Source organism: Hyperolius riggenbachi, chromosome 4 (genome assembly GCF_040937935.1).
Source record: "Hyperolius riggenbachi isolate aHypRig1 chromosome 4, aHypRig1.pri, whole genome shotgun sequence".
Classification (NCBI taxonomy): domain Eukaryota; kingdom Metazoa; phylum Chordata; class Amphibia; order Anura; family Hyperoliidae; genus Hyperolius; species Hyperolius riggenbachi.
This window is the reverse complement of record NC_090649.1, coordinates 15,120,772-15,136,036: the sequence shown is the minus strand read 5'-3', so window position 1 is coordinate 15,136,036 and position 15,265 is coordinate 15,120,772. Positions and strand designations below refer to the sequence as shown.

Genomic DNA, 15,265 nt, shown 5'->3' with positions numbered 1-15,265 from the left:
CCAGGGGGGTCTTAGGGTTAGGCACCACCTGGGGGGTCTTAGGGATAGGCACCCCCTGGGGGGTCTTAGGGTTAGGCACCACCTGTTGGGTCTTAGGTTTAGGCACCACCAGGGGGGTCTAGGGGTTAGGGGTAGGTACAGGGAGGGTTCTGTATGAGAGTAGGGTTAGGTATAGCTTAAGTAAAATTCTTATTAATCTTTTATAAAACGTTATTATACATTTCACTTTTTAAACAAGGAAGATTAACCTTTTTACAATTGCCGATTTCATACACATTATTTAATGATTTATAACTTTATAAAACATTATTTTTAAACGAAATATAGCACAATTTTTTTTTAAACGTTATTCATGCTTATCGTTTAAAACCCTGCGCCCTTTTTTCCTGACGCCCTTTTTTAACGTACGCCATGATGACAAAGCACTACTGCAATGAAATGACCACCTGAGGAAAAGCAATGCAAATCGGGAATGTATTGGTGCGATCTGGCAATCCTTTTTAGGCAGCTCTCAGTATCCATTAGAGAAAGTGAAAACATGCAATAGAGAGAGCGCTCTGAGTGGCAAATAAATAGGAGCATCCACCCTGCCAAAGAGAAGTCTCACCTGTAAAGAAGTGGCTGCTCGTAAGACCAGGAGCCTCTGATAGCATTTGTCCCTTTAGGGGCCAGGGACCAGGCTCATGATCCAGCTCCAGGCGGAAAATCCGGAAGTTCACAAGGGAGTCACGTTCTCAGTTTGGACACTTCCAGTGATCTTTATCGTATTGCGATAAAGGAGCTAGAAGGAAGTCCTCCTCCTTATTTACATATTCCACCCAGTGGAAGTCACATCATAAGCACCACCTTTATGACCTCACACTGTTTTGCATAGTACTGCCCATGTAATGTGGATTGGCCAATCCCAAAGAACCAACGTTTGGCATTTCCTATAAGAGATGCCGCCATATTTTTGTATATTAGCCTGATTAAACACAGAACATTTTCTCTGAGAAACGGGTTGTTTTTACTAATAGATAAGCCCCTTTTCATACCTTATTACCTCACCACTCTCTATTTTATTTGCAGCAAGTCACAGCAGTAATATCTGCTAGCCGCGATACTACTCAGTTCCACACCATCGTACGCAACTGACATCGCATAGATGCCGCTCCCTCCCGTGTGGTCTCGCAAGGTGAGCGTGCGCCTGGATCTAACGTTTGGCCTGCCTACAGCCTCCCTGGAAGTGTCCAAACTAAGAACGTGACTTTCTGGTGGACCTCCGGATTCCCCGCCTGGAGCTGGACCGCGAGCCTGGTCCCTGGCCCCTAAAGGGACAAACGCTATCAGAGGCTGTTTCGTACAAGCAGCCACTTCTGAACAGGTGAGTCTTGTCTTTGGCAGGGTGGATGCTCCTATTTATTTGTCGCTCTTTTGCATGTTTTTACCACCTGAGGAAAAGCAGCACACAAAAGCGAAGCCACACACCGCAGTGGAAGATACCAGGCTGCAATTATTTCTCAAAAAAGGTGATACCCAAACTGTACCGTGATGTTCAGAGGCAAGTGGTGACATCTCTGGCTCACAGCGTTGGGTCAAGGGTCCATCTGACCACGGATGCCTGGTCTGCAGACCTACCCAAAGACTAAATAAGTCCCCACACACAGCATCTCTGCCTGCACGCCGTGTAACTGGCTGCCCCAAGACTAAGTCGGTCCTCACACAGCAAATCTGCCTGCAGGCCACTTGACTGCCTTCTCCACCACCACCATCAGGGTCCAGGACTCCAGGCGGATTCCTTAATTTTTAAGGCCACTGCTAGCAGCGGCCACTAACAAAACAAATAATTTTTCTGGTGCGTGTACATGCCTGCCTAATTTTTCTGGCTGCACTGCGGGCGGCTGCAGCAAAAAAACAAAAGGCATGTACATGTGCCCATCCTCCTTCATGATCATTACCTTGCCGCGGTGAAGGGACTTGCGTATCACAATGAAGCAATGACCGCCGGCTATTTGAGTGTCTCGGGTGGGGGTGGCACACCAAAGATAATAAGGTTGTTGCTTCATTGTGGTCAGACCAAATTTTATAAGCTGGACAGTCACTGTTGTTCTATCATTGAGCTACCACAGCCCGGCGACCATATGGGCTTGAAAACCGCCATGGCCTACACTCTCGCCATGGTGCGCACCAGTCCAGCACGGCTGTCACTACACAAACAGCTGTTTGCGGTGCGTTACACAGTGAGTTTGGTGTGTCAGTGTGAAGCAGTACTCTAATTACACTCCCTGATTGATGTATACACATGCAAGATGTTTGAAAGCACTTTAGGCCTGCAATTTAGCATGCAATGTGATTTCTGCCCTTAAAATGCTGCTTTGCGTCCAATCCAGATTTTTCCCCGGGACTTTGGGCATGTATACCACTCCGCCATGCCCCCCTCCAGGTGTTAGACCCCTTGAAACATCTTTTCCATCACTTTTGTGGCCAGCATAAATGTTTCTAATTTTCAAAGTTTGCCTCCCCATTGAAGTCTATTGCGGGTTGAACATTTTGCAGGTTCGCGAACTTTTGCGGAAGTTCACGAACCTAAAATCGGAGGTTCGAGCCATCGCTAGTTGAGAGTGATATGGAGGCTGACATATTTATTTCCTTTTAATGCGAACCTGAAGTGAGGAGTATGTAGGATGAGGATAATGTGGGTCAGATCTGACAATAATGTCTTGATACAATCTTGAATTTAGGTTGTTCAGTTGCTACTGTACAAAATATTAAACAAATAAATAAATTTAAATGGAACAAGTGTGTAATTAATCATCTTGGAATCTCCCTCACTAAGGACCCTAAGGATCTTTTTAGGGTCAATTTCTCCAAAGTTATAAAAGAATATAAGGGGAAACTTCAGTCATGGGATCGCCCTTGTTTTAACATCATTGGTAGGATTAGTATTATCAAAATGGTTGTACTACCCAAGCTTATCTTTTTGTTGCGGAGTGTAGTGGGGGTGTCTCAGCACCTTGCAGGGGAAAAAATATAGGAGACAAATACGGGAGCTCAATAGTGTAGTATATTAGTATGCAATTGAAAAAAGGAATTTCAATAAATTACTACTCACAAAAGGAGGTTGCAAGGGCAACCAACCGTCGGAAGCAGGTGGAGACCATAAACCCGACTCCACTCGGGGTAGTCCCAGCCAGGACCTGGATGTGGTCGCTCTCCATTAAAACGTAGGGACAGGTGTCCACTGTGGGGCACCCACAGGTGGTCTGTCACCACCCCTCAAACACAAATTGTTTGGGGGTATAGCTATGCACAATTGAAGGTAAAGAGGCACCCTGGTTGAAATAAAAGCATCTAAAAACAGCTTAAAATTGAGGAAATAATATGAGGTGGCTTACCTCAATAACGAAACCCTTGTATATGACAAAAGATTTTTATTTAGCACAGGCAACAGGAGGCTCCTTTTGCCATATCGACTTGTTCATTTGGCACTTTTATTGGCCTGATGAAGCGGGCTTGGACCCGCGAAACGCGTTGCCTGTGCTAAATAAAAATCTTTTGTCATAAACAAGGATTTCGTTATTGAGGTAAGCCACCTCATATTATTTCCTCGATTTTAAGCTGTTTTAGATGCTTTTATTTCAACCAGGGCACCTCTTTAACTTCAATTGTGCATTTTTATTGCGGAGTTTGCCGGTGACCATCCCAGGTTCATGGTTCCAAAGCTGGCATAACATTTTTCAAAACTTTATATGGAGTAGGTCCAGACGTAGACTAAGCTACAAACTAATCTCTAGGGGGAAAGAGACGGGAGGCCTAGCCGCACCAAACATCCAGAATTACTACATAAGTATACACTTGCCCAGAGTTCTGGACTGGGGGATAGAATCCTCTTCCAACAAAACAGGCAAAATATGGACGTTACTGGAAAAGGAGGAAGATAAACTTAATTTATTTTTTTCATGGATACCAAGTAATATTTATAAAGTATATTCAACTACATACCATCCGCTGATTAGCCCCACACTAAAAACCTTTTACTGGTTTGTTCTAAAATGGCAAAAAGAGACAGGCATCTCGCCTCTGACCACATTGAGAGACAATCCAGAGTTCATTCCAGGTTTGGAGAAGTCTTGGTTTATAAAGAACAAAATAAGTAGTGAAACTCGTATTATTAACCTCAGGGGCGACCACACTTTGAAAATACCCAGCTTATTATGTAATCATGGGCAGAAAGATTCCTGGGGACTAATCCAAGCCCGAAGTTTCCTGCAAAAAGTACACTCGAAATCTACTAAAATTAGGAAAGACCTGAATATTTTAGAAAAACACATCCTACTAAGTAAAAAAATGGAAAAAGCTTTATCCATTTACCCACAATTATTTCACTTTTGGGGAGGACCTCTATTTACAGCAAATGGGAGTGGCAATGGGCTCACGGTTTGCACCGCAGTACGCAAATCTCTTCATGGCAAAGATTGAAGAAGAATACCTGAATACTTGTCATATAAAACCCATGGCCTACTTACGTTTTATCGACGACATCTTGATCATCTGGTCTGGAAGTGAGGAGGATCTTATCCAATTTCACAGGAACTTCAATGCCTTCCATCCCACAATCAACCTGAAATTGAGCTACTCTCACAGGGAGATTAACTTTTTTGACACCACCATATACATCAGAGAGAACAGCTTACAAACGTCCATGTACCGCAAACCGACGGATCATCCCACATACCTCAGGTATGACAGTTTCCACCCCAAACATATAAAGAATTCCATAATTTACAGCCAGGCAATAAGATGCAATTGGATCTGTTCTGACAAGGATGACAAAGACAAACACCTGGATTACTTGAAGAAGAATTTCATAAAACAGGGTAACAATCCTCTAATGGCTGAGACCCAAATCAAGAAAGCTAACAACATCCCTAGGACTCAGCTCCTGGAGTACAAGCAGAGCCAGGGAGAGACCCGTGTCCCACTGGTAGTAACCTACAACCCACGCCTGGAAATCTTAAGAAAGATTGCAAAAGAACTTCATCCTGTTCTACACAAGGATCAGAGACTGAAAAAGATATTCCCTGAACCTCCCCTCCTAGCGTTCCGACAGCCACCCAATCTTAAGCAGATGATAGTGAGGAGTGCCTTAAATAGACCAGAACAGAATGGAACATTCCCCTGCCGAGGGAAAAAGTGTGGGACCTGTAAACACATCCATTCCTCTGACAGGATACTAATACCAGGTACACAACAGGAATACAAAGTACAAGGCACCTTTTCCTGCGACTCATCTAATGTGGTATACATGATCATGTGTGCAAAATGCCCCAAAGGAATTTATGTGGGAGAAACAAGTCAACCACTGCGTGATCGCATGACACACCACAGATCCACTATTAACAGCAGGAAAAAGGATATTGCAAAATATACTGATCTCCCAATACCAACACACTTTTGTTTACCTGGACACAGTTTAAGCGATTTTCGCGTCACTGTATTAATGGGTGGCTTCAAATCGGGAAACATGAGACTAACACAAGAAACTAAGTTTATACATTGGTTCAAAACTGTAAAAGATGGTTTAAACAAGGACTCTAACTTCTTGCGCTGGTACGATGGGTTTTAAATGCCACAATTCTTTTAATTTAAATTTTTCTATCTTTTCATTCATTTTTGTGCCATATGCTGTGTAAGATGGAATTCACTGGCACTATTCATTTTATTTGCTTTCATGTGCTGGCTTTAAATGCCATAATTCTCTTAAGCTTAGAATTAATGGTGCGTGTTACCAGGCCAGTTACCATTTGAATTCGGAATTTACGATGTCTCTTCATCACCAGAGTCTGCTTTATGTCATGTTGAGGATACTATTGATCTTATCAGTTTAGATAGGATGCCTGGGAAAGCCTCCTCAGTAACAGTTAAGGCATCTAATTACATTTATGTTTGCTAAAGAATGTTTCTCCTCTGTATGTCAGTGTATATAAGCTGTGTTTTTCAGTTTTGGTCAGGAACCAGTCCGACGAAGGCTTTTTATAAGTCGAAAGCTCACTGTTTATCCATCTCTAAGTTAGCCAATAAATGGTATCATCCTGATTCAAAACTTCTTGCTTTTACTCATGGCTAACACGGTACAACACTTTACTGCTTCCAAACTAAATAGACTTAATAGCCCAGGAGAGATAGATAATTCTACCCCAATTTATTGTACAAAATGGGAAATAGCTATCAGTCCTACTCTCAGTTGTAAATGGCCTAAGATCTGGCGTAGTAACTGGTCTATACAGGATGCAGGACTACAACTTATCAGTACAAGACCACTGCTAAATGGTATATTACCCCAGCGTGCATGCAGAGATTAACTGGCCATAGAGAAGTCTGTTGGAGGTGTGGGCAGGAGGACGGGACAGAACTGCACATGTGGTGGACATGCCCCATAGTTAAAGTCTTTTGGGATGAAAAATGCCATTTTTGTAGAGAACTACTGGAAGGTACTTTCAATCTATCTGCAGAAGAAACTTTTTTTGGATTTGCTGACACGGGTGGGTGTAAAGGTAGTATTTTAATGAAAGAAGTAGGTACCAAGGTTGCTAAAAAATGATAGTAGATAAGTGGAAAGAACCAGTCCCTCCAAGCTTGGATGAATGGGTCTGCAGAATGGACCAGCTGAGTGGTGGCAGTACCCCTGCAGTTCAAGATACGAAGGAAGACAAAATGGTTTGTGGTGGATGTGAATGGGCAAATCCATACAGTAAGACCTGGTGAGCAATTACAGAAATGTATATAAGTAAAAATATATACATATTTTGGGAATAAAGGTAGGCAGAGCTTGAGGCGGGTGGATAATCTGCGGTGGAGACTAGTAACAGGATATATTGGGCGTCGGTATGTTTCTGTGTGTTTGTGAGTCTGAGTGGGAAGAGTGTGGATTAAGAGTGGAATGGATGAGGGTTGAATGTGTATACGTACATGCGGAAGCTAGAACCTCTGCCCATCGTCTGAAGGTTAGCGAGCTGGGACAATTAACCTCCCTGGCGTTCTATTAAGATCGCCAGGGAGGCTGCGGGAGGGTTTTTTTTAAATAAAAAAAAACTGTTTCATGCAGCCAACTGAAAGTTGGCTGCATGAAAGCCCACTAGAGGGCGCTCCGGAGGCGTTCTTCCGATCGCCTCCGGCGCCCAGAATAAACAAGGAAGGCCGCAATGAGCGGCCTTCCTTGTTTTGCTTACATCGTCGCCATAGCGACGAGCGGAGTGACGTCATGGACGTCAGCCGACGTCCTGACGTCAGACGCCTCCGATCCAGCCCTTAGCGCTGGCCGGAACTTTTGTTCCGGCTGCGCAGGGCTCGGGCGGCTGGGGGGACCCTCTTTCGCCGCTGCTCGCGGCGGATCGCCGCAGAGCGGCGGCGATCAGGCAGCACACGCGGCTGGCAAAGTGCCGGCTGCGTGTGCTGCTTTTTATTTTGTAAAAATCGGCCCAGCAGGGCCTGAGCGGCGACCTCCGGCGGTGATGGACGGATATATTCGTCCATACCGCTGAGGAGGTTAAAATAGCGCAGCCATGCTGGAGAGGGGAGGATTGGTCACTGAAAGGGTATTTATATGATTCAGTCAATTTACATAGAAATTTATAAGCGCTACAAGAAATGGAACCAAAACATTATACGAACGATGATGATGGCACTACCCAGCGATGGCACACAGCCACTTAAGGCTGATGGGCCTCTAGCTGATAAGCTTTCTGCATGTGGTGTGCATCTGAGTTGAAAGGGAAATAGGGAAGAAAAGAAGAAGAAGGAAAAAAAAAGGATCTGACAATAATGTCAGAAACACCTGATCTGCTACATGCTTGTTCAGGGGTTATGGCTAATAGTATTAGAGGCAAAGGATCAACAGCACTGCCGGGCAACTGGTATTGTTTAAATGGAAATAAATATCGCAACCGCCATATTCCTCTCACTTCAGGTTCCCTTTAAAGGGAGGGTTCAGGGAAAAAATAAAAATCCACATCCACTTACCTGGGGCTTCCTCAAACCCGTGGCAGGCAGGAGGTGCCCTCGGTGCCACTCCGCAGGCTCCCGGTGGTCTCCGGTGGCGCGCCCGACCTGGCCAGGCCAGCGGCCAGGTCGTGCTTCTTGTGCGCTCCAAAATGCGCCTCACGGCGGCGCGCTGACGTCATCGGACGTCCTCCGGGCTATACTGCGCAGGCTCAGTAGTTCTCAGTAGTAGTAGTAATATCTCAAAGCGCAATAAGATCGCCCATTAATTGCATGTGTCCCAGAGAGTGCGCTATCACCAGACCAGGTAAGTCTTTCCACAACCACTATATTTATGCTCAGCGCACATCCATCAACTTTTACAATTTTCTTAAAAAAAGCCTCATAGTCCAATTCCAGTGTCCAGCAACTTCATGGAGTGACCATCACCATAAGCACCCAATAGAAACAGACTCACCGGACGTATTGGCCACTGCTAGACTGGCCAACCATGCACAAGTCCAGGAAGCCTAGGACCCTCAGGATCCTGGTATCAACCTTGTCAAATGGACCTCCCACTTTAATTTTCCTTAGTGCAAGACCTCAGAAAAAAACCTTACATAGCGTGATACTGTTATCACTAAAAACACATTTATTTTAAAATTTCACTCACATATCCCACACTTTCAAATCAGCACAGAGTTTTTCCAAGGGTTCTCCCCCGTTGCCAAGCTGGGCAGACATTAGTCTAACTCCCATAGCCTTCCTGAGATCTGTCTCCGCCTGCTCCAGATAGATGCGCGTGCAACGGGCGGAGGTGGACATACCAAGAAACACGCATGGAGTGATGGTCACTCCATGAAGTTGTAAGACACTGGAATTGGACTATCGGGCATTTTTTAAGAAAATTGTAAATATTCACTGATTTGTGTCTTACTCTATATTCTTGGAGTCACTCACCAGTCCTGTTAGTGATTTCCCCTTCTGGGCAGGGGCGGCAGGCATAGCAGCAACTGTGAAAACTTTCCATGGGAATCTTGTGATACCCCGGGAGGCAGCTGGAGCTACACGCAGAGGTCGGGGTCTGAGAGAGAAGAAAACCAACACTTATTTCCAGGCAATAATTTTGCAGTTACCTCTGAATTATTTCTTTGTTTTATGCAAACAGCCCTTCTGGCTCCTGTCAGTTCCTCCTAAGCTTTGCCTGAGATGTCCATCTCCAACCTCCCAAGTCCTTCTCAGAACTCCACCAGCCAAGCAATGGCACAATTGTGCCTGTTGGAGGAACTGTCATTTTTTTTTCAGAGGTGAATGTTCCTGTTCATACTAATGTCTATGTCCAACCTCTGAATAAGTGGATCTCAAAGTTGCACCCGAGACAGACAAAGCTCAGTTACAATTCAAATACTTAGCTAAGGAGATGGAAGGCCCTGGATCCTATTGGGGCTTCCTATGGCATCCTCCAGTCGCCAGTCCACAAGCACAGACCCTCCAAATATTACTGACAAGAACTTGTTGGTAATCACAGTGATGAACAATATGACAAGTTGAACACAATCGCCACTGATTTTCAGATGGTCCAGCAGAGCTACTGTCAGTTTCACTTTTAAATGTACTTAGAAGCTTCTTTATTTCCCTTTTCCTTCCCCTCTCTGAAAACCCTGAGATAAACAGATTTAACACATGGCTCAGTCACACATACCTGTTCTACCAAATGTCTTTTCATTGTAACAAGAACCTGTCCCAACTGCAGTTTAAAACCTTTTCCTCCAAAACTTTGAATTAGAAAAATGGAACATCTCAGTTATCAATATCTTGAGATTGGATTTTCACAGAAAGAAAACAAATACCGTATATACTCGCATGCAAGCCGACCCGCATGTAAGCCGACCCCCCAACTTTTACCTAACAAAACATGGAAAAATTAATGACCCTCATGCAAGCCGAAGCCCTGGGGGAGCAGAGCAGGAGCAATGAATGGCCACCCAGAATCAGTGAGGGGTGTGCAGTGTGGACTAACCTGCTGAGGAGAGCGGCTCAGAGTGCAGCGGTGATGCGGCAGTGATCGGGCCGAAGAAGAGCGGGCAGCTGAGAGATCGGGTGCGGAGGTCGGAGATTATAGCTGCAGCCGCGAGAGCAGAGCGGATGGATGGCCACACAGAAGTCTTTTAGAGTATAGCTGCAGCCGCTGGATGTCCGCGGAGAGAACAGAGCGGATGGATGGCCACACAGAATAGAAACACAGTAGGAGCGCTCTTCCGTGTTCATAATCTCGTGCTTCCTGCTGTGTCTGCACCTTGTACACCCATTGGCTGGTAATAGCCAATGGGTGTACAAGGTGCAGACACAGCAGGAAGCGCGAGATTATGAACACGGAAGAGCGCTCCTGCTGTGCTTTTATCCTGTGTGGCCATCCATCCGCTCTGTTCTCGCCGCGGACATCCAGCGGCTGCAGCTATACTCTAAAAGACTTCTGTGTGGCCATCCATCCGCTCTGCTCTCGCGGCTGCAGCTATACTCTCCGACCTCCGCACCCGATCTCTCAGCTGCCCACTCTTCTTCGTGACTCGCAAGCAAGCCGAGACCCCCACTTTTGGGCCACTTTTTGGGGGTCAAAAATTCGGCTTGCTTGCGAGTATATACGGTATATTAGCCGGTTTCTAAAAATCAGGGTAATACCTCGTTAAACTTATAGCATTCTAGCTGCTATGAGTTATTCATCGTTTGCTGACCATGCATGTTAACCTGTCAATATTTGGTGTTATTTGATTAAGCATTGACCACAGGTTACAAATCTGCCCTCAGATTTGTCGTAGGCCAATCCAGACAGAAATTGCGAAGGTTACTAATAAACTGTGATTTTTGCCTGTAAAAAAATCTTGCCCTTGCCTACCTTGCTCCCCAGGGAGTATACATACCCAGTTTTTAGGGAAAGACAACCCACTAATGACAGACACAAAGGCCCACGACAGACAGACACAAAGGCGCCAGCTGTGACTCTGACATTACGCTGCTGTGTACTCCTACTTTCACTGCCTGATGAAGCGGGGGTAGACCTGCGAAACGCGTTGTACTAAACCCTTGGAGTGTACCATTACATTTATCTTTGTTGAATTACACAGCTTTCTTGTGTCTGCTTGAGGGAGGTAAGTCCACCACTGCCTCCTAAGCGATTTTAAATATTTTAAATATTGTTTTTATCCTTTTGGCGCCTCTTTTCAGTTCATAATACATTATATATCCACCCTTGGTGGAGGGGGATACCCCTTTTTCTTCACGTCTACAGAGAGTGACTTCTTAATCCTGAGTGGGGACAGGTCAATCTCCTCACCTGCTTATACAGTGGTTGCCTGGAGGTAACCCACGTTTGTGAGTATATATTTTACTCTTTCTCATCATACTAATTGCCTTGACTTACTGCACTATATTGGGCTCTCGGTTCTCCTTTTTATATTTACCAACGACAGAGCACATAAAAATGTTGGAAGCTCCACAGCCAATTTGTCTTCCAAATTCCATCAACAAAGAACTTTCTCCAGGCATGCGTTCTTAGGAGGGCTGAACGCATGCTTTGTTTCAAGGACTCTGATATCAAAGCCTGCATTTGAACTGGACTATATATTATTCAATCCCAAGAGGACTGCATTCAGCTAACTAACTATTTCATGTATTCCCTTTTATTTTATGCTTTGTGTTATGTGTTAATCAGTTTATGCAAATTTGTGTAATGCATTTTTGTTATTAAAACGTTTAAAAATCGTTTTAACGGTTATGACCTGTTCCTGAACATACACAAAAGTACTTAGTCCTCAGAAAATGTTACCTTGTGTTCTATAGTATTTTGTATCTACAGCCCATATGCTGGAATCGGGCACAGATAGACAGATCTGGCATTGATCCCTACATACTGCTAAGGGTTAATTAAGTGTTTTCAGTGTATTTTTATAGTTATGATCATGCGTGGTGGCAAACATTTGAAATTGTATATGTGTGGGGAAATCCATTGGAGTCAAAACGCTCCTCTCGGCTAGTCGGTTCATGGATTTTGAAACTACATTTGTGCATCTATGCACAAAGGGACAGCGAGACAGAGTTTCTGAATCTGAGCGATTAACCCAACCAGGGATCGTCCCTTGCAGTATGTAACAATCACATCAGGGCTGCATTTTCCTTCAAGAATGTGTGCAGTAGGGATGGTCGGAAATGCCAATTTCCGATTCCGCGGTAAATCCGCATTCCGCCATTGCCAAATACCGATTCTGCTTTCTGCTACCAATTTCCGCATTTCGATGCGGAATTTTCGCCGGAAATCGCGGAAATTCCGCCCGACTTTAACATCGATTTTCTCAAAAACTATAAGGTCTTTTTGAAAACTTTTTTTTGCATCTTGTTCAGGAGATTCTGTTTAAGAAACCCAGAAAATTTGGCGTTTCTAGGACTTACGGGGGCTTTGCTATTAACCGCTAAAGTCGGCGGATTTTTACTGTAATGTAAATGCAGAAAATATGCAGATGCGGATTTTCTGCATTTTACATTGCAGTAAAAATCCTCCGACTTTAGCGGTTAATAGCAAAGCCCCCGTAAGTCATAGAAACACCAAATTTTCAGGGTTTATTGAACAGAATCTCCTGAACAAGATGCAAAAAAAGTTTTCAAAAAGACCTTATAGTTTTTGAGAAAATCGATGTTAAAGTCGGGCGGAATTTCCGCGATTTCCGGTGGAAATCCGCCTAATGCATTTGTATTACCGATGTCCGTATTCCGATACGGAAATGCAATTTCTGATCGGAATTTCGGAAATTGCATTTCCGCGGAATCCGAATGAGCATCCCTAGTGTGCAGCCGTACGTCTATGCCTACACAGTAAGCCGGAGCCACTCGTGCATAAGCAGGTTCTTGCTACTGCGCAGGCACGCCTGTGGTCACACAGCTGCAGCACGGTCGTGCTCGTACTAGCATAGGCTCGTGGCTCTGATCAGCAGGAGGGTCCCGGGCAGTGGCAGAGGACTGGAGGATCCCGAGAGAAGCCTCATTAGGATCAGAACCAGAGGCTTCCCTCTCCTTAGGTAAGTTTCTGAACCCAAGTTTCAGCTTGCGTTGTCTTTCAACACCTGGACGCTACTTTCATAAGTAACCTTTTGAGGGTCCACCACACAACTGAAATAAGTCTCCATATGACGCAGAGGACCTGCCAGGGCTCACCAAACTTCATCTGTCAGTGTTACTTATTTCTCCTCTACCTTTCTTCCAGGAAAGAGCACAGGAGGGCAGAAACAGAGATGCCACCACCCAATGATTACAGAGTGATATCCGTAATGGGAAAATGTGTGGCCTACTCAAATCATTTTGTTTTATTTGGTGACTTCTTTACTCTCCAGGACTAACACTAACATTTTTTCCTCCATGGATTTAATGTAGTTTATATTTGGAACCTACTGAATATCAAATACATTGGTTTAGCAGAACCATTTTCCTGTTTTGCTATTACAACACATTGGGCTTGATTCACAAAGCGGTGCTAACCCAGTTAGAGACTTTAGGCATGATAACCATTGCACCACGCTGGTGAAAAGCCAGTTTAGGCGTGATAAGTTTAGGTGTGCTAAGTTTAGGCATGATAAGTTTAGGCATGATAAGTTTAGATAAGTTTAGATTGCGCGCAAAGTCCCGCACGCAAAGCAGCACCATTAAACTCTATGCGAAGTGCACCAGACTTTGCTAGCGCAAAACTTTTGATCAGCTGTGCACTGCGGTGCTAACCCAGTTGGTGCTTAAACTTATCACGCCTAAACTTATCACACCTAAACTTATCACACCTAAACTTATCATGCCTAAACTGAGTTTAGGCGTGATAAAGGGCTTTTCACCAGTGTGCTAACTGTTAGCCCCGCTTTGTGAATCAGGCCCACTGGGCTTGATTCAGTAAGCAGTGCTTACTGTTAGCACGCTTCTGAAAAGGCCATTATCACGCCTTAACTCAGTTTGGGCGTGTCAAAATTAGATTGCGCGCAAAGATCCGCGCGCAAAGCTTTGTGCGTGCACAGCGCAGTGCGGCGAAGTGCCCATTCACATCTATGCGACTTTCCGCGCGCACCGCGCTGTGCGCGTGCAAACTTTTGCGCACGGGTCTTTGCATGCGATCTAATTTTAGAAACAGTGCTAACCTACTTAGCACCCTGGTTAACACGCCTAAAGTCTTTAGGCGTGCTAAGTAGGTTAGCACCGTTTACTGAATCAAGCCCATTGTCTTTAAGATTAGGAATTTAGGATTTAGCACACTTTAGACCCTACATGTCAAATCTGGTCCTCAAATTTGGCCCTCACTTTGCATTATGTTTGGCACACTAGACCACCAGGGAAGCTACACTCACCTAAAGGATTCTTCGAAACACCTGTTCAGTTTCTCATGAATGCAATTATCTAATCAACCAATCACATGGCAGTTGCTTCAATGCATTTAGGTGTGTGGTCCTGGTCTAGACAATCTCTTGAACTCCAAACTGAATGTCAGAATGGGAAAGAAAGGTGATTTAAGCAATTTTGAGCGTGGCATGGTTGTCACGGTGCCAGACGGGCCGGTCTGAGTATTTCACAATCAGCTCAGTTTCTGGGATTTTCACACACAACCATTTCTAGGGTTTACAAAGAATGGTGTGAATAGGGAAAAACATCCAGTATGCGGCAGTCCTGTGGGCAAAAATGCATTGTAGATGCTAGAGGTCAGAGGAGAATGGGCCGACTGATTCAAGCTGATAGAAGAGCAACGCTGACTGAAATAACCACTCATTAAAATCAAGGTATGCAACAACGCATTTGTGAAGCCACAACATGCACAACCTTAAGGTGGATGGGCTACAACAGCAGAAGACCAGCAAAATAATGCACCATGTCACAAAGCTAAAATCATTTCAAATTGTTTTCTTGAACATGAGAATGAGTTTATTGTACTAAAATGGCCCCCAAAGTCACCAGATCTCAACCCAATAGAGCATCTTTGGGATGTGATGGAACGGGAGCTTCGTGCCCTGGATGTGCATCTCACAAATCTCCATCAACTGCAAGATGCTATCCTATCCATATGGGCCAACATTTCTAAAGAATGCTTTCAGCACCTTGTTCAATCAATGCCACGTAGAATTAAGGCAGTTCTGAAGGTGTAAGGGGGTCAAACACCGTATTAGTATGATGTTATTAATAATCCTGTAGGTGGCCTGGGGCACACCAGAGGAGTTTTTCTGAGCGTTTTGAGTTTTTAAATCTGCTGCTAATTTTATCCTATGTGTCTGTGCACACTGGAGCAATGAGGTTT

At 44.6% G+C, this 15,265-nt stretch overlaps 1 protein-coding gene across 1 annotated transcript in view; it reads right to left on the bottom strand.

The window, feature by feature from the left end:
• The window catches only part of LOC137504551 (vomeronasal type-2 receptor 26-like), a 67,960-nt gene that overhangs the window by 20,152 nt on the left and 32,543 nt on the right, over positions 1-15,265 (bottom strand). The window contains exon 3 of the mRNA XM_068233132.1: positions 8,917-9,040. Within this exon, the coding sequence (XP_068089233.1) occupies positions 8,917-9,040 (124 nt within the window). The remainder of the gene's footprint in view (positions 1-8,916; positions 9,041-15,265) is intronic.